This window comes from Oreochromis niloticus, linkage group LG18 (genome assembly GCF_001858045.2).
Source record: "Oreochromis niloticus isolate F11D_XX linkage group LG18, O_niloticus_UMD_NMBU, whole genome shotgun sequence".
Classification (NCBI taxonomy): Eukaryota; Metazoa; Chordata; class Actinopteri; order Cichliformes; family Cichlidae; genus Oreochromis; species Oreochromis niloticus.
Genome location: NC_031982.2, coordinates 229,476 through 249,353, shown reverse-complemented (window position 1 = coordinate 249,353; position 19,878 = coordinate 229,476). Strand labels below are relative to the sequence as shown.

The 19,878-nt window shown below is 38.0% G+C and overlaps 1 protein-coding gene across 1 annotated transcript in view; it reads left to right on the top strand.

Moving 5' to 3' along the window:
- The first annotated feature begins 724 nt into the window (after positions 1 to 724).
- The window catches only part of gad3 (glutamate decarboxylase 3), a 31,433-nt gene continuing 12,279 nt past the window's right edge, over positions 725 to 19,878 (top strand). The window contains exons 1-10 of the mRNA XM_019347587.2: positions 725 to 917; positions 1,337 to 1,441; positions 8,139 to 8,245; positions 11,244 to 11,379; positions 14,610 to 14,700; positions 16,682 to 16,794; positions 17,478 to 17,593; positions 18,660 to 18,739; positions 19,095 to 19,149; positions 19,226 to 19,342. Of these exons, the coding sequence (XP_019203132.1) occupies positions 896 to 917; positions 1,337 to 1,441; positions 8,139 to 8,245; positions 11,244 to 11,379; positions 14,610 to 14,700; positions 16,682 to 16,794; positions 17,478 to 17,593; positions 18,660 to 18,739; positions 19,095 to 19,149; positions 19,226 to 19,342 (942 nt within the window). The 5' untranslated portion in view covers positions 725 to 895. The remainder of the gene's footprint in view (positions 918 to 1,336; positions 1,442 to 8,138; positions 8,246 to 11,243; positions 11,380 to 14,609; positions 14,701 to 16,681; positions 16,795 to 17,477; positions 17,594 to 18,659; positions 18,740 to 19,094; positions 19,150 to 19,225; positions 19,343 to 19,878) is intronic.

Here is a 19,878-nt window from a genome sequence, read left to right as displayed (position 1 = left end):
TTTTTAAAAAGTGCTTTGAGAAGAGAAAAGGGTTTACAAGAGCCAGTACATTAATCACCTGAGTGCACTGTGAATCTACCTCCGGTGCTCCTGGCCTTACTTCTCTTCCACCTGGTTTCATCCACATACATTATATCTACCTTCCTTCTCTCCTTCATATCAACCAGCTCTCATAGTCTCCACTTTTAAAATCCCTAGTCTCACCTCCAAAGTCCCATCTTTACATGTCTCACTGCTTCTGAACCACCTTTCCCTTCTTCTCTATTTTATTTTGGCCAGCAGTAGCACAGCTTCCCCCAGGACATTTTTGGCCAACAGCACTGGAGGGCAGCCATTGTTAACCCATGCCCTGAACTATCCACTATGGACATGTCATTCTAGATAATTCATGTTTAATTTAGCAACGATTTTATGCCAGATACTCTTCCTGATGAAACACCCCGTGGTTTGGTTAAATGTGGAATCAGAAAGTGCATACACCGAATGATAATCAAATGTACATCACAAAATGCTAAAAATCTGCTCATTCATGTTTCAAGCAAATATTTATCCAAGCCTTTTTATGTTATATAATTAAAACCACACGCAGGTGTGCTTGCTTGAAACTATTTACTCACACTCATAGTAGCATTGTGTGGGCCACACCTTATTTTGCCTGCAGCCCTTTAAATGCAGTACGCTGACTAGCACAGTGTTTGTATGTCTTAGGTTGTATGAACTTAGAACTAAGTAACCATATTGTTTGTTTATCCAGTTTATATTCTCGCTAAGAAAAAAGTGAAGCTGGAAATATGTTTCTGAGGATGTCTCATCTGACTGCTTTTTTAAGTTATAGTGGGATGCAACCAAGTTACTTTGAAACATATTTCAGCAGTTGACTCTGATTTGTACGGATATGAATTTCCTAAAGCTGTCAGGTAAGAGGAATTACATTCCAAATACCTGTTTGTTAGATATGTTTGACTTTAAGTTTTTTGTTTTTGAAATATGCAGTTTCACTTGCTAAAGGAAGAGTTTGTGATGTTAACTGTAGAGATATACACTGTGTTGAGAAAGTATTTTTAGTGAAAATACCGTACTCTGGAACCCAAGAGTGTCAGTAAATAGTTTCAAGCATATACATATATATATATATATATATATATATGTATGTTGCACACCCAGCATGATGAGCTCACGTTTCATGGGTTTCTGAAAGCAGGAAATATAACACAGTTTCAGTCAGTTCTTTTATATGTACAATCTTTACTTGTTTTAAAGTTTAAAGTTGAAGCTTTGTGGAGGGAATGGAGAAAGGAAAGCCCTCCAGGGATCATCTTCCATATTGTGATTTCAGACAGGGACTTGGGTGAAACAGCTAGCGCGGACAAACCAAAGCGGAGCTCAGAATTTAGTGAAAGAAAACTGGCATCAGCTGACTTCAGTGGCATCTACAGCAATGGTGAGAACACAGATTCGTACAGGTTTGGTCTTTATCATCACAGGAAGAGCAAGTCAAGATTCCAGTCAGCAACATTTTAATAAATAGATTATTTGTTGGCTGATGGTTTGGTGCTGTCACTTGGTGTTGGCTCTCTCTGCTGTACAGTCTCACTTCCTCTTCCTGTTACATCTCACAGTGGTGTATTGTGTAGCTAATTTAATTAAAAATGTTTAGATAATGTCCTATTACAGAAATGTTGCCAAATTTATTAAATCCCCTGCAAAATAACCGTCCAGGGCTGGGACCAGAAGGCAGAGTCGCAGTCTTACACGCCTCTCTGCACCTTCTCTCCTCATGTTATCCTCCCCAAACCCCATTCCTATAAAGGCTGTGTTTGACCACCTGAAAACAAACCAAACATTATCAAACATTTATTTCAACATTAAAGAAATAACAAAGAAAGTATAATATGATTTAATAATTCATCAATATATTGATTTATTCTGCCTTACAGGAACCTGGATACAGCAGAATGATTATATTATTTTACATGAATCAACACCCCAAGTCATAGTAATTGTTAGAATCCTTGAAGTGCAGGCAGAGGAGGAAAAGTGTGAACAACTTTATTAATCAATCATAAAGACCCAGACATATGGAGAGAAATTTGCCTCAAAAGTGTTATGAATTCATACAATATAACCGTAAACAAAGATTTATCAATCTGTACTGTGATTTGTATGTAATTTTTGAGGGCTCGCATATGCATGCCCAAATCCACGCACAAATACACATCTATGTGACAACATGTTTGACCACAACTATAATAAATAGTGATCATTTACACACAAATGATTAAGTTCTGCTTTACTTCAGGAGGCCCAGATACCCCAGGTTTACACTGGGACAGGAACACCGCTTACCTTTGTGGATCTGTGTGAAGTTGACAGTGTTATATTTCTCTCAAAACCCCACATGGACATTCGATGTAATCTGTGTGTTCTGTAAAGTTTTTATTTATCATTCATCTGGTCCTTATAAAGAGTTTCTGTCTAATTTCTCAAACTTATATTGAACTGATGTAGTGCATTTAGTGATTTAGTACATCTATGTAGATACTGAAAATGACATCCTCAACATGGCATTTAATCTATTACTACTCAACTGGCTCTCTTAATATGTAAAAGAACCCACTTACTGCTTTAATCATACTCTGGATCTTATTCTCACATATGGCATAGAAAGTGAACATTTCACAGTATTTACTGAAACCCTGTTTTGTTTGATGATTTCTTCGGTTTTCATCTACTAGTTGGAAGGTTGGTGGAGTCATCATGCCAAATATCCTTGGGCAAGATGCTAACCCAAGTTGCATCCACCAAAGTGTGAATGTGTGTTAATGTTAGATAGAAAGCACTTAAAAGCATAGAAAAAAAGTGTTTGTGTGAATAGGTGAATGAGGCCAGTTATGTAAAGCGAATTGTGTAAAGTAGGTAAAATACTCCATTTAACACAGTGCAGAGCAGCTACCTGAACACTGGTCGGACCGAGGCCAATTATCTTTTTTAACAGTATTACATCTTCACATCATACAACTCTGGATACTGTGGCTCCTCTGATAAAGAAAGCATCAAATCAGATGCTTTCTTCCCTGTTAAAACTCTCAAATGCACACGCAGTCTTTTAGTAAGATGGCACCAGTGGGGATGGCTGCCATCACTCGGTGTTCTCCTCAGTTTTGCATTTTTCTCGTGTAGCGCTATTTTCTACTTTTTTAGCAATATTTTTTTAGCATGCAATGCACTGGTCACCTATGATACAGATAATCTTTTAGACGTCCTCAAATATTCACAATCTGGAACCACACCAATTGACTGTACGTGGGTATGGGAAAAACGCCGGAGGAACGGGTTGAAAAGACCTCGAGTCCTGGTCAAACTGAGGAACAGACAGCGCCGTTCCCCACTTCCCAGCATTCTTCTAGCTAACGCCAAGCTAGATGAACTACGTCCTGTTAAGGACTGTAATGTCTTTGATTTTACAGAGACATAGGTGGATCCCACAGTCCCTGACTTGGCTATCGTTCCCATGGACCTTTCTGTTCTTTCAATAACCGCTAGGACTGTACAAAGAAGTTGGGTAAGTGCAGGGGAGGTGATCTGTGCAGAAAACAGTGGTGTGTGGATGTACAAGTAGTTTCATAAGGGTTCTCTCCTGATCGTGAACACCTCGCCTCACCATTTTATCCACCCAGAGAGTTTACAGCGGTGTTCTGTACCACTGCTTGCATTGCCCCTCATGGCGACACCATGCAGCTGACGTACTGGCACATGTCTCCACAGACATGTTTAACCTCTCCCTGCTGTTGTCTGTAGTCCCCTCATGCTTCAAGAGTAACACTATCATCCCTGTTCTGAAGAAACCCAGTGTGAGCTCCCTCAATGATGACTGCCCAGTAGCACTCACCTCCATGGTTATAAGCATACAGTCAAAGCTCATATCACATCTTCACTGCCTGCTACACTTGACCCTTTTTAGGTTGCCTACAGGCCAGATAGATCCACAGATTATGCAACAGTGCTGGCTCTGCACACCACCATTTACTACCTGGACCATAAGAACACATATGTGTGGATGCCAGTGAAGCCATACACTCTTCATCCTCCTGTGGTCAGGCAGGCAGTACAGGAGCAGCAAGGCCCACAGCGGCAGATTCAGGAACAGTTTCTACCTGCAAGCCATCGGGCTACTGAACTGCTGATACTGGACAGTTTGGACATGATAGTTTTTTCATTGTACACACTGTTCATCTACACACCATTACCTCTATACTACAGCTGCTACAGTACTTTTTAGTACTTAAATAAAAATATTTTCTTTATTTACATTTACTTTATATTTTTTCTAGGTTTAGTTTATGTGCAATATTTTCTTTTTGCTTTTTACATGCAATATGGAGGGGTGCTGAATCTAAGAATTTCATTGCCAGTGCCATTGATACTTGTATATGACAATCAGAAAACATAAACTTAAAGTTTTTTAGAAGACCTTAAATTTAGCCTGGAAAAACAGTTTGTGGCTCTATAAAAGCTAGAACTGTTGCTCTGTAAAGCTAGAACATCTTACTTTTCATCACTGATTGAAGAAAATAAGAACAACTCCTCAGTGCTAAAGCCAGGCTGACAAAAAGTCCAAACCTGTCTTTTAGACCCCATTCGTACAGCATTGCTGAAAGAAGTCCTACAATTAATTAATTCTTCGATCTTAAATATGATCAACCTATCTCTAATAATCGGCTATGTACCACAGGCCTTCAAGGTGGCTGTAGTTAAACCTTTACTTAAAAAGCATCTCTAGACCCAGCTGTCTTAGCTAATTATAGGCCAATCTCCAACCTTCCTTTCATATCAAACATCCTTGAAAGAGTAGTTGTCAAACAGCTAACAGATCATCTGCAGAGGAATGGCTTATTTGAAGAGTTTCAGTCAGGTTTCAGAGCTCATCACAGCACAGAAACAGCTTTAGTGAAGGTTACAAATGATCTTCTTATGGCCTCTGACAGTGGACTCATCTCTGTGCTTGTCCTGCTAGACCTCAGTGCTGCGTTTGATACTGTTGACCATAATATCCTATTAGAGCGATTAGAACATGCTGTAGGTATTACAGGTACTGCACTGCAGTGGTTTGTATCATATCTATCTAATAGACTCCAATTTGTACATGTAAATGGAGAGTCCTCTTCACACACTGAGGTCAATGGTTGGACCAGTTCTGTTTAAATTATACATGCTTGCCTTGCACTAGAGGTGTCAAACTAATTTTACATCACAGGCCACATACTGCCCACTTTGCTCTTTAGTGGTCCGAACCAGTGAAACACACCTTCTGTCAGTGTAAAGAAGTTACATTTGAACTGTTTTTCTGCATAATAAAAAAAGCTGCTGTGACAAAGAAAGAAATCTGTCAGCAAGACTTTGAACTTAAATAAATAAATCTGTAAAATTACAGAAAAGGTTCTGGTAGTTCATTGCCCAGATTGCCCTTTTTTAAACTGTAGTCATAAAAAAAGGAAATTTCTATAGTAGAAAGTGAAACATTTCTGCCATTTCATTGTTTATGGCTTAGTTAGTGTTTTATGATCGGCCATAGGGGAGGTTTTTATCAGTAGGAAAAGCTGTAAAACTTGTGAAAATACAGTTAAAAGTTTCTGCTTGTGCTTATTTGTGGTGAGCAGCAGATCAAACAAGTTAACAATTATAAATGGCTTCAAACACACATTCAGGCCTGTGAGACTCATTTAGACACTCAGACACTGAGCCGTGGTTCTCTGGTACATGCAGACATTTCTGCATCTCTGTCATTATATATAGTTTATTTTATGTAATATTCAATATGTACAATTTAGCGTTTTTCAAGAAAATAATTCTTTATTCAGTGTTTTCATAAAATCCTTATTTTTATGCATTTACTACTACTAGGGAGAATAAACACAGGGTAGCCTGAACAAGTTTGAAACCTTTTGTCCTCCACGGTGGAAACACAGATATTTAGCCAGCTCCTAATTTTATAAATTCTGCACTTAGGTTTGCAGTCTCCAATGTCACTGAAATGCAGACAGATGCTGCTCATTTTACATTTTTGCTCGTTCCTTTACTTTTTCCCAACCCGCTTGCATTTAAATCTGGCTCCCCCGTCTCTCTGTGTAGCTGTCTTCTAAATGTCTGCCCCCCTTTCTTTCTCATAATGGTATGATCCCATCTATATTTGTATTGGCCACATGGTGTGCACATCAAACTAAAGTCCAGCTCCTGTCTGCATGAATATGGCTCCCAAATATCACAGGGCCATAATAACTGACGTTTGAAGTTATCATATAATAAAAATCATATTTTGCATGGTTGGATCTTAACAAGGTTACAAGTATAGAGCTTCAACATGCAACAAGAAGAAATGGGAGTGAGACAAAACATTTTCTGAGCATGCAATTTATTTAAAAACAACATTTATACTTAAACTACAGCTTTTTGTTTATGATTTGTTGTACAGTTATTAATTAGAGTACTAACAGTCTACACTACCTTCTACTGCACCGGCTGCAGGGCCTGGCTAGCTACAGATATTTCAAGGGCACGAAGCCGGGTCTCCAATCCAGTGATCCTGGCCTCCAGAGCTGCCAATAGGCTACATTTATTACAAGTATCATTACTGTCAAAGGAGGCCAAGGAGTAACTAAACATCTGATACAATGAGCAGGAAAGTGCAGGAGGGACAGGTGAAGAGGCCATGCTCCAAGTGAGTCGGCTACGAGCTAAGCTAAGGTAGCAAATCCCCAAAGACAGTGAGTGAATACTGTGACTATAATTAGCGAGTGACTAAACAGATGGTGCACGTGAAGATTACCCAATTAAATAAGTTATCTATAAGTTTGTAATTAAATTGGCTACGCAGATAAGCTACACAAAAACACCACTGTGTGTTGGAACAGGAAGTGGTACTCTGTCACAGAGAGAGTGAACACCAAGTGACAGCAACATTATACATCAATGCTATGTGAAAGGTTCAGTACTGAAAAAATGTTGCAACTGTCTGTGAGAACTGCCAACACAGGAGTTGTTCCCAGGGAGCCCAAAGTATCTGTATGTGTGTGCACATGGATGCCTGCATGCATGCTTGGGTGTGTGCGTATGTCCATATGACAAAAGGGGATGTACCTGAACTTAGTTGTTTACACTAATGGTTGTCTCTCCAATTCATTTCTAATGATCGGTCATTTTTCATTGCATTCATTGCAGAATGAATAAGGCAACCCCCCCCAAAAAACATTAAGCTTCTACAATGGCATTCCCGTAGCCCTGACCCCTTGTGCATCATATTTAAGAGCCAAGTCTGTACCAGGAAAACAACCAGTTTAGAATTAGAACATCTTGTCTCAGAGTGATGCTAAAAAAATATTTTGTGCATTTATTATGTCTAAGCTGGAAGATTCATTATCAGCATGTCCTAGTAACTCCCTGAAATAAGCCTTTAATTTATTCAAACTGCTTCAGCAAGAGTACTGACAGGGACTAGAAGGAGAGAGCATATATTATTTCCATATTAACTTTACAAGGTAACTGAATAATCAAATCCCTTCTTATCTTAAAGGCCTCACAGTACCATATTACCCTAATAGAGCACTTACTTTTCAGACTGCAGGCTTACTTGTTGTTCTTAGGATATTTAAAAGTACAATGGGAGGCAGAGCCTTCAGCTTTCAAGCCCCACTTCTGTGGAATTAGTTCCTAATTTGGATTTGTGAGACAGACAGCCTCTCTACTTTAAGATTAGGATGAAAAACTTTCCTTTTTCAGGCGGCCCTGAGCCAGCCCTTAGTTATGCTGGGATAGGTGTAATTTCCTGGGGGCTTCCCACAACTTGTCCACAAAGATGGACTGTTGTTGTGATCGGGAGCTATATAAAAACGATTTAATTAAACTGAATTTAATTGATGTCTGACTATTTTCTATAGAATATTTAATCAATTTCTTTTTCTAATGACCCACATTCCATTAACCAATACTTTTCATACCTTTAGTGGTGCTCTTAATGCAAACACTGGCTTTGGTGCATGCTTCATCTTACAAGTAACAAATAGTATTTAGGCACCTGTCATTTATGAAAGGATTGTGTGTGTGTGTGTGTGTGTGTGTGTGTGTGTGTGTGAGTGTGTGTGCAGACCTGCTCCCAGCTTCATGCGGTGAGGAGATGACCAGAGGATTTCTGCAGGAACTGGTCGACATCTTGTTGGGTTTTATCTGCAAGTCTAATCAGAGGAGCTCTAAGGTACTGTTTCTATTATCACTTTAAACATTTGTACTTTAATCAAAGTAGCTTTCTCTGTACATGATTCAGAATACAGCGGTACCCTTATTCACAAGTGCTTGCCAGATCAGGCACATGGTTGATTTGCCAAACTTTTTTTTGTTTCTCTAGTCAAATACTCTTCCTGGTGCAACCCCAAAGGGATTGTGTCTTCTCCCGGGATACAACTAGTGATCTTTCACTTGATAGACTAATATGTAAACTAGGGCTGAATGGTTTTAGAAATGATCTAATTATGATTTCAATTCAGTTCACGATATTCTTCAAATTAAACTTCAGCACTAAATTCACAATGTACAGTAAGATTTACAAACATCACAGAAGATGACATCATACCATCAGAGCATTAAAAGCTATTGATCTGATGTAAGGATGACAACTAAAGGCAAGAAGTGTTTTCAAATGTATTTATTAACAAGAAACATGCATGTCCATTCTTACTCTACATTTTTCAGCTCTGTTACCACTTTTTCTTTACACTCTGTGTACAGCTGTGGGATGGCAACCTAGTTGAAGTAGATGTGGGAGGGTATCACATATCTTCTGTCCAGTATGTGAAGGAGGTTTTTCAATCTGTATTTAGTGACCGTGTTAACAAACACCATGTCCCTGGCAATGTAATATGTTATGGCATTTGTTATCGCCTGATATCTTTTGCTGCTCTTATCAAACAGAGTTCAGCTATCAAAAGATGCAGTAATTATAGACTGTTTGCTACAATGAACCTGAGCGCCACTTTCACTAGACTTTTCAGCAGACTTTTTTGTCGTGCAATCCTCGTGCAAATGCCTGTCGTGATTTTTCAAGTGCCAATATAAGTTGGTTATGTTTCTGCTACATGTTGCAACTTTAATGCGACAGGTTTTGCACAGTACCTGTTTCTGGTGCACGTCTGCAGCCTCAAACCCACAATACTCCCAAATGACCACCGTGCTGTTTTTCTTGAGGATGAAATCTACGGTGGCCCTGAGAGGCCAAACGAACTGCAACTTAAGAAAACACCAGCAATAAGAAAAACGCTGCAAAAGCACACAAAACACAACAGAAATAGGAAAAAACAGATTTCCAAAAGCACAAGGGAAGTGTTTCTGGGAGACAATAACTCGACGGACCAGTTCCAGGAACCCAAAACAGGGTAGGTGTGTTTTATCATAATTCATATAATACTGATTACCAAAATAATCAGTGCTGGGAGACACTTAAAAGAAATGGAGGATCTATCGGATTTGTGAGGAAAGAAAAGATGAGAGGTAAGTGTGTTAGCCTAACTATTAGCCTAAAAATCCATTATCAGTATTATATGAATCATGATAAAACACACCTACCATGTTTTGGGTTCCTGCAACTGGTCCGTCGGGTTATTGTCTCCCAGAAACACTTCCCTTGTGCTTTTGGAAATCTGTTTTTTCCTACTTCTATTTTTGTTTTTCCTATTTCTGTTTTGTTTTTTCCTACTTCCGTTGTCGTTTTTCCTATTTCCATTGTGTTCTGTGTGCTTTTGCAGCGTTTTTCTTATTGCTGGTGTTTTCTTAAGTTGCAGTGCGTTTGGCCTCTCAGGGCCACCGTAGAAATTTCCTAACTGCGCTTCTGGTTCGGCTGAAGCCATCATAACATGTTCAGATTTCAAAGCACAAGGGGCTGGTTAGTTTTGATTGGTTAGCGTGACCTGTCCAGTAGCATGCTGCCACTTCTGATTGGTGAGCCTGGCAGGATGGTAGAGAGATGACATGTATGTGTTAAAAAAAAACCATCAAAAAACTAAAGATCCTGGGTCAGTTAGGAGTGCTACAAAAAAACGCAGCTTTGGCGATCACGTGATCACTTTGTCTGAAATTGCAATTTTGATCAGAAAACAATAAATCGTTCAGCCTTAGTGTAAACCATTAGTGTCCTAATATTCTTCTTAGTAGTAATACCAGTCTGGAGTCCACTGTGACATTTTTCCAGCAGTATGTTTGACTGTAAAACATGGACTTTCTGTTTTGCACACTCCTGTTGCCACCAAGTCTGTGAGGAGGTGGAGTCAGGAAGCCAGCAAGGCTCTGCATAACTCCTGACTGGGACACGCTCTGTGATCCAATTGGGGAAAACGTCAACAACATCACAGACTGCATAATTAACCTGTATGCATTTCTGTGGGGATCTTCCCAACTAGAACCTGTACACTGTTTTCCCAGTAACAAGCACTGGATCAACATCACTTAATGCCTTTTTCTCACCATTTTTGTAGCAACACACTACTTTCTGCAGTACAATACTGTTCAGCTGATGCTCACGAGGGTATGGTACCAGTGTGCTCCAACACTGCTTTTAGACAGACAGAGGGGGCTGTAAGTAATCCAGAAAAGTTGAAAAACCTGTATGAATTAGTAGAACCAGCTTTTAAGGCTTAATCAACCTCCCTTACTGCAGAACAGCTTTAAATTATTAACTCATGTTGTGTCTCCTGAAAAAGACTTTTTTGTATAATTCTGAAATGTACATTCTTTTTCGGTTTTAGGTAACCTTACCTTTTTTTTTTTTAAACCTCTGTTAGTTCATTACTTACCTTTGTACCATTTCAAGCTATTCATTGGACTTGAACAACTTGAATTGCAATAAATTACTGGAAAAAACTGGAAAAATTGGGGTGTTCTAAAAACTTTTGGCCAGTAGTGTATATACAGTAGTTTTACAGGTTTATAGAATGACTTTAATATCTAAAAGACTAAAATAATTGTCATTAACATCAAATCACTTTGTCTATTTGTAATTTATGTAAAGCACATGTATGATGTTAATCCAGTTTCTCACTTTTCACTTCTACCTACTGGCAAAAAATGTAATTCTTAATAAAATGATAGAAGAATGAGGCCCCATATTAAAGTGAAATTGACATGATTTGAAAATGTTTTTATGTATGTGTATGATTTAAAATGTGTATGATTTTAAAATGTAAAAAATAGTATCTACCATATAGGTGCTGGACTTCCATCATCCTCATCAGCTAAAGGAGGGACTGGAGGGCTTCAGTCTTGACCTGCCAGACCAACCAGAAACTCTGGAGCAGTTACTAGTGGACTGTAGAGACACCCTCAAATATGGTGTTAGTACAGGTATGGGAAGTACTAAAAACATGTTTATCGTGCCAGGTCTGAGTTCTCACCTACAGACGTGTGTTTCTTTTGCAACTTGAAAAACAAAGAAGTTCTGTTCCACTTAACAATGGAGGATTTGTCTCTATGCAAATTACGTTACCTGGATCACTTGAGATTCGGATATGCTCAGCGTGCCATGCAATCTGCTGAAGAGAGAGTAATTTCCCCATGGGGATCAATAAGGTATACATTATTATATTTCACCACTGACGCTGCTTCTATGATAGTGACATTGAGTTTTTTAAGATCTCACCAGACCAGACTGAAAATGTTTTTGCTTGATTTAAACTCTCTTTATTAGCAAAGCGTTCCTGTCCAAGTTCTCCTGCATTTTTCGTATACAGCAGATAAAGTAATTATTAGGCACGTCACAAATTTTCTAAGAAAATATATTGCTAAAGATGCTACTGACCTGAAATTCTGACCAGATGTGGGTAACAAGCCCGGGGGGCACAGCACTCCCGCCACTCTTTATGGACACGACTGAATGAGAGGGCCCTCCATCTCATAACCGAAACATTTCATGTTTTCAGATGTTACATATATGGTATAATCAAAGTCGTCAATCCTAAATTTGAAATCCAGATTCAATTTTTCTTCTAATGGAGACGATGTTTTAACTGAGGAGACTTGCAAGGAGACATGAGTGGAGAAGGCCCAGTAAAAGAGAATTGTGTCTTTAATCACTACACCACTCTAATCAACCTTATGCACTTTATCTATGCTGTCTAAAAAATTGCCACTGCATTATTCATCGGGAAACTGAATTTACTTTACCCAACACACTCACCAACAGCAAAACGGTTAAAAGTCAGAGGCAGCTTCGTGGCATGGTGGCAAGTCAGCCACTCCAAACCAAAGTCTTGCAGTCTTGTGCCACTGCCATGCTGGTAGCACTTATTCAAAGAAAATTTTAGTCCCCCAATGCACTCAAGCACACACGCACACACACACACACACACACACACACACACACACACAATCCTCTTTTAAATGGCAGCTGCGGAAATACTGTAAGATGATGCATGCACCAAAGTTAGTCTTTTTATGTCAGTGTTTCCAAACAAACAATCTGATGCCTTAAGAGCACTACTATAGGTATGAAAAGTATTGGTTAACGGAATGTGGGTTGTTAGAAAGAAATTGATTAAATATTCTTTAGACAATAGTCAGAGATGAGTTAAATTCAGTTTTATTTATATAGCCCCAAATCACAACAACACTTGCCTCAAGGTGCGTTATACTGTAAGGTAAAGAGCCTAAAAGAATACAGAAAAAACCCCAATAATCATGTGACCCCTCTGAGCAGGACCTTTGGTGACAGTGGGAAGGAAAAAACCCCTTTTAACAGGGACTGGTGGTAGAACCAGGCTTCCCTGTTACAGGGAATAATGAAGGACATTTCTGTTACTGTACATCTTTAATCATATTCTTTGTTGTCTTTATTTCATTGGAGATGCATAAATGCACAACAAAAAATTCTGGCACAACTTCAACTACTTCCAAGGTGCATGGAGAGGATGAAAGAATTCACAATGCAGGAAGTCCAGCAACACTTATGGGAAGATGAACAACTTTATTGACTGACCAATGCGTTTCAGCTTGTGGCCTTCATCAGGGTCATAGTAAAACATTGTAAAAGATTGCTTAAATACCAGACAGGAAACAGAAAAAAAATCAAATTAACCAATCACATCTTCATAGATAGATCAGCTGACATATAACAGGTAGGTATTGGTTAATTGGTTAAGTCACGGTTAGTTAATGGTTGGTTAGTTTAATTGCTTTAATGCCTAAAAAAAAGATAATGGTGAATTTGGATGTTTATCATTGAAGTGTCTTGCAACATAGCTGGTTAGATCGATCAATATAAAGCGCCTTGAGGCGACTTTTGTTGTGATTTGGCACTATATAAATAAAATTGAATTGAATTGAATAGATCATTCCTCTTGGTCGAACTTCTGTGTTCATTAATTCAATCTTTTAAATAGAAATCCCTGCTTACTGAATTCACCTTCTCTTCTGCAGATCTTAACCAGTCCTCTTTGTACTTTCTTTCTTTAAATTTGTTCAACATCTCTTCTTTGCTCTCATTATATTCATCTAGAATTTCACAGATACGCTTGAGTCTAATCAGTTGGCTTACAGGGAGACTCTTTTTGAGGTGGTTCGGATGGGATTTCTATTTAGCAACTAAGAAATTTCCAAAACTTAAACTTAACCTTGTCTTCTGCACAACCTTTACACCAAAAACCAGAACAATTAAAGAAATAATTTTAAAACACTGGCATATCCTTCAAAATGACCCAAACTTATTAGGTACCTTTAAAGAACCACCAATGATAACCTACAGGAGAGGAAGGAATATTAAAGATAGGCCTGTTAGAGCTTGCCAGGACACTAATACTCCAGGTAAAACCCTGATAAGCCATAACCTGCAAGGTAATTTCATGTGTGGGTCATGCATTATTTGTCAATACACCAAAAATGTTAAATCATTCAAAGACCCTATAAGTGACAAAACCATTGACACTTTAGAGACATAAATAAGGACCTTTTAACAAATGTGTTCCCATGTGATGACGTCCTCTTGTTTTTTAATTCAACTACTGCACCAACCTACTTTTTTAATTAAATGCTGTCCTTTGTAATCATTTTAGCTTTTTCATTTTTGGTATATTCATAGTATTCTTCTTATGTATTTCACGCATGTGTTATTTTGAGACAGGTGGGGATTATGTCTCCTCCCCCCCCCGTCCTCATCAGTAATGATCTAGTCCAGTATTTACATGGGTGTGACTTAACCAATTAACCAATACCTACCTGTTATATGTCAGCTGATCTATCTATGAAGATGTGATTGGTTAATTTGATTTTTTTTCTGTTTCCTGTCTTGTATTTAAGCAATCTTTTACAATGTTTTACTATGACCCTGATGAAGACGACAAGCCGAAACGCATTGGTCAGTCAATAAAGTTGTTCATCTTCCCATAAGTGTTGCTGGAGATGCATAAATGCACACAAGATATGTCAAACCTTAGTAGTAAAGTATTATGCATTATTTTATAAAACACACACACACACATACGCAACATAAGCATAAACACATATATATAAACCCCAAACAGAAACCCCCCCCCACTATAAAACTATATATACACAAATTTTTCCTTTCCTACTTTTTTCAGGTCATCCACGTTTTTTCAATCAGCTCTCTTCAGGTTTGGATGTGATTGGTGTGGCCGGCGAGTGGTTGACCTCAACAGCCAACACGAACATGTAAGATCTCAAAAAAAGTCACGTTACACAAAAGTTATACATTGATTTGCATGTCATTGAGTAAAAATATTGAGTGAAATAAGTATGAGATCTCCATTCAAAACATGACTTAGTACTTGGTGGAGAAACCCAGAGAAGCACAGTAGAAATCATCTCAGGAGGGATTTTGGCCTCTTCACAGAAAATCCTTTAGGCTTCCTGGCTGCCTAATGGACAGATTTTCTATAGAACTAAGGTGTGTTATGCGCAGTGTTGGGAAGGTTACTTTTAAAATGTATTCCATTACAGAATACTGAATACATGCCCCAAAATGTATTCTGTAACGTATTCCGTTACGTTACTCAATGAGAGTAACATATTCTGAATACTTTGGATTACTTAATATATTATCATGCTGTTTACAACTACGTGAATGTACTATTGCTGTGATTTATTACCAGTATTTTGTATTCTAAATACGTAACGGCGGTACATGTATTCCGTTACTCCCCAACACTGGTTATGTGAGTGTTTTAGTGTGAGTGGGTTTATCTATTGCTTTGTTCTTGTACAGCGCTTTGGGCAAACTTTTTAAAGTTTTTAAATGTGCTATATAAATAAATTGGATTTGGATTTGGAAGTTGTTAAATGTAGAAAGCTGTCCACAAAATCTGTTTGTTAAATTCCAACTTGGCAATTCTAAAAAATTGTAAAGGAACATCAGTGACAAGCTTATAAACCTGCGGCAGGCTGGAATTTGTTATAAGACCTTCAGTGAAAAGCTTGGTGAGAAGGTGGAAATGGAAGAAATATAAAATGACCTTTGACCTCTGCTTGTTAATGATCTGAATGCAGCTGAGACCACACTCACCAAGGACACTATTGGTGACACACTAAGCTGTAATGGATTGAAATCTTGTTGCAACTGCAAGGTCCCCCAGCTCTTGAATAATCAAGACCCTTCTTATCTTAAAGACCTCATAGTACCATATCACCCTAATAGAGCCCAGAGCCCTGAGCTTTCAGGCCCCTCCTCTGTGATTTGAATTTATAATTCATTAAATAAATATGGACAATCATTTCAACCTGGAAAAAGAAGTGTTTGAAGAAACAATTGAAATTACCATTACACTGATGCCGATGAGTGTGTGTAAACTTACATACTAATGTATGAATATACAAAAAAAATGGAGGAACACTTTGAAAACACACCAGGTGTTTTGAACAGAATGTTTTAAGAACAAAAGGATGCCGCGTCATGATGGATTTGATGGATCAAGCTACAGAGGGCTGAATTCAAAGGCACCCAAAAAATCTAATCTATTTTTCCGGAAATAAATGAAAGCAACTCATAGTAGCAACAGGCCTGCTCCTAACGAGATGATGGACCTAGACCGGGGCATCACTGAGCCCTTGGACAGTCTAAGGTGCAATCTGGTGGCATCAGATGCATTGAAACATAATGTAATAAAGGGCTTTTTCTGGATTCATATCAGGTGAGTGTGTGGGCCAGTAAGTGATATTAATTCCTTCTTCCCCGGGAAAAGCATGCATACGCTTGCCACAGAAGGCATATGAGGCATTGTTGTGCACCATGAGGAACCCAGGACCCACTGCACCAGCGTAGGCTCTGACAATCCAAGGATTTCTTTCTAATACCTAATGGCAGTCAGGGTGCTGTTGTATTCGTATATCCACCTTGAGGAATCACCAGTAAAACACTTCTTTCTTCAATTATTATTTATTAAAGCAGGCATTGAATGACTAAATATTATCATGTGCATGAATCTCTTTTGTTCAGAAAACCACAGGCTGTAAACCAGTTAGCGGCAATCAGTCTTCACAAGAGAGTAGCCCCCCTTGGAGTTCACAGAGTTTTATATGAGAATGTGCAGCTATCTAACTGGTTAAAACTGGCTGCGAGAAGCTGCTTATTTTACAGGCTTTATTTGTAATAGAATTACATTTCTATGTAATTCTAGAATGTACATTTCTTTACCAGGTTCACATATGAAGTTTCGCCTGTTTTCCTCCTCATTGAGGAGGTTCTGCTGAAAAAAATGCGAAGCATTGTGGGGTGGGCTGATGATGAGGGTGACGGACTCTTCTGTCCAGGTAAAAAAACAGATATGACAAAAATCTGCTTCAATAAGTTGAAAGTAAACACCTTTAGATATGGATAACTGACTAATTAAAGAAAAAACCTGAACCTTTGACCTCTGTGAATGATAAAGCTAATTTTTTATATATTGTGGTTATTTTATGCAGTAAGGGGAATTCTTCACACTCTTCACAAATCAATACAAAATTGATTTGATTGATTACTGTTATTGTATGATGAGATATTTCTGTTCTAATAAAGGGATGGAAATCCACAAAGAGCAAAGGAAATGGTTTGGGTTAAAATCTGGTTGAGATTATAGGACATATTCATTATGATTGTTAATTAGTACTAACCCTAAACTTGATTTAAACCTAAATAAAATGAAATTAGATTTTCTGTTATTAGAATAGTAATACGCATACATTGAAGGCTATAGAATGTTAATTCAAATTAACATTTTGATTAAAAGGAAGAAATAAATGACAAACTGTCAAGGTCCAGTGGTTTTTTCTTGTTTTTTTGTTTTTTGTTTTTTTTTTTTACCACCCATCCATGTATTTGAGTCTTCTTACTGTGCTGACTTTGTGACTCCAAAACTACATTGCCACAATGGTGGTACAATATATGCATTTTAGAGTGTCAGTAGTTAAAGAAAGGTATACAATAGACTAACTGTGCATTCTGTTTTCTATAGGAGGCACGATATCCAATCTGTATAGCATCCTCTTGGCCAGATATCACTTCTACCCAGAGGTGAAGACCAGAGGGATGGGAGCTCTGCCTCGGCTGGCCATGTTCACGTCAGAACATGTAATCATAACTCGCACACTCCTTCAATCTATGGGCGTAAGCCCTGCAGGGTCACATGAAAGTGGCATTATTTAGACTTCTTACATTGTTTCTGGTCTAACATGACTGATGTTCATTTTTGCGTTTAATAAGACCTCCAAAAAAAGTTACAGTACTTCAGTCCAATTACAATCCAAGTTTCAAGCCACCCCCCATTTCTTTGTATTTTGCTAGGAAAGTTGGAAATAGGTTCAGTGAAGAATGTGCAAACATAAAGGGAAACATATAGGTAATATGATATAAGAAAAACCAGAGTTTCTACAATTCTAAAAAAAAAAAATGAATATCACTATTTTGTAAGAGTACCTTTATTCTTCAGCACAGCCTGAACTCCCTCAGGAAGGCATTCTTCAGATTTCTTTAAGAAGTCTTCAGAAATCCATTCAAAGGTCTACTTTGAATGTTGTCTGTCTTTTGTTCTGTTCACTGTCAAGAACTGCTTCAACAATAAGGTCACGGTTACTGGGAAGCCTGCTCATCACTGATAGTTTTCCCATTGTGTGTTTCCAGATATGCTGTTACTATTTAATATTATTGTTATGTTAAACATGCAGAGTGGCTGTCAAGAAGGTGGCTTCCTGGTTCATCTGCTGAACTAGGTGCCCTTTTTGGGCTTGAATGGTACATAGGCCAGCATCAAGTGGTGTGATGAACTAAACTTTAAAAGACTCTCAGAAAGCTGAGCTGCTCAAGATGAGCACTCATAAGAATTTCAGGAAAATTGGGTTCTTTGGAAGCAAAGTGAAAATACATAACTATGCCAATGAAAAAGAAACGAAGGGTGGCACTGGCTCAAAACCTTTGCACTGCACTGTTTATGGTTTAGTGTTTTTGTCAGTGCAATATCCTGCTTGTGTGCAGCACAAGTGAAACAGAATTACAGAATAATAAATATAAACAAGCACCTGCAAATGCCTTAATGGAATCACTATGAGCACTTCTTTCAGTTGAATCAAAGGGTTAAGTTTTTTTCTTGATATTGAAGTGAGACAAATAAAGATGAAAGGCTGTCTCTCCTTCTATTCAGAGTCATTATTCAGTAAAGAAATCTGCAGCTGTGCTGGGCATCGGCACCGAGAATGTGGTTGTGGTGAAATGTGATGAAAGGTGAGTAAGCTGCATGCTAACCACACCTGACATTAACCCGGCCTAATTAAACATGTTTGCTCACCTGTCCCAGTTTTTTCTGTATTCATTTATATGTTTTGCTAAAACATTTCCAATAGGAGAAGATATTTGATATTATGTTTCATAGATATTAAAAAACAAAAGACAATAATAATAATTTTATAGTGATGTGTGTCTTACATTATATTACATAATTTCCTCTGATTCTGATACACTATATTAAAATATATTGCATATATTTGGCATAAATAGATTTGATTTTCATGTGTTATAGATTAATGAAAGGGAATAGCACATTTCAATGTACTGAACATTTATCCACTTTTTGTTTAAGAGGGAAAATTATTCCTGCAGCACTTGAGACTTCCATTGCCACAGCTAAAGAAAAGGTATGAATGAAAGGTTTTTTAAAATATACATCAGTAAAAACAATCGTTGTCAGTACAAATCCCTGCCTCTCTCTAGGGTTTGGTTCCTTTCTATGTGAATGCCACAGCAGGAACTACTGTGTATGGAGCCTTTGATCCCCTTAATGCCATTGCAGACATCTGCCACTCACACACACTCTGGATGCACGTTGATGTAAGTGCTCTCTACACCTCTCCTTGCTTTCACACAGAGGACATTATTTACAGTGTAACCTTTGACCTACACCAAAATGTTTCCCTGAAATCAAATGCATTACATTGTGCATACTTGCTTTTTGTCTTCAGTATGATTTAGAGTCCATGGTTGGACTATGTAAATAGATTTATGCACCTACTTCAGGAGTAATACAATATACACTCAAACCAGTCTCTCTTTGTGCATAATTGTATATTATATATAAGTGTATTATGCATTTGAGTTGAGTCTTTCATGCACCAGTTTTATTTGCCCTTTTGTGTGTTTGAGAAAAGAGAATCTGAAATCTAAAATCAGGAAGTACAGATTTCTGAGTGTTGTGTGCAAACCACTAGCTTCATGCAAATAAATTTGATGTTGTGTAAGTTTTCAAATTACTGCTACTTATAACATTTAAAGTACTTTTTGAGACAGTTTAATTAAATTTTATTTACATAGCGCCAATTCACAAGAACATTTATCTGATAAAGCATTCAAATGTGACTTAGAGTCAC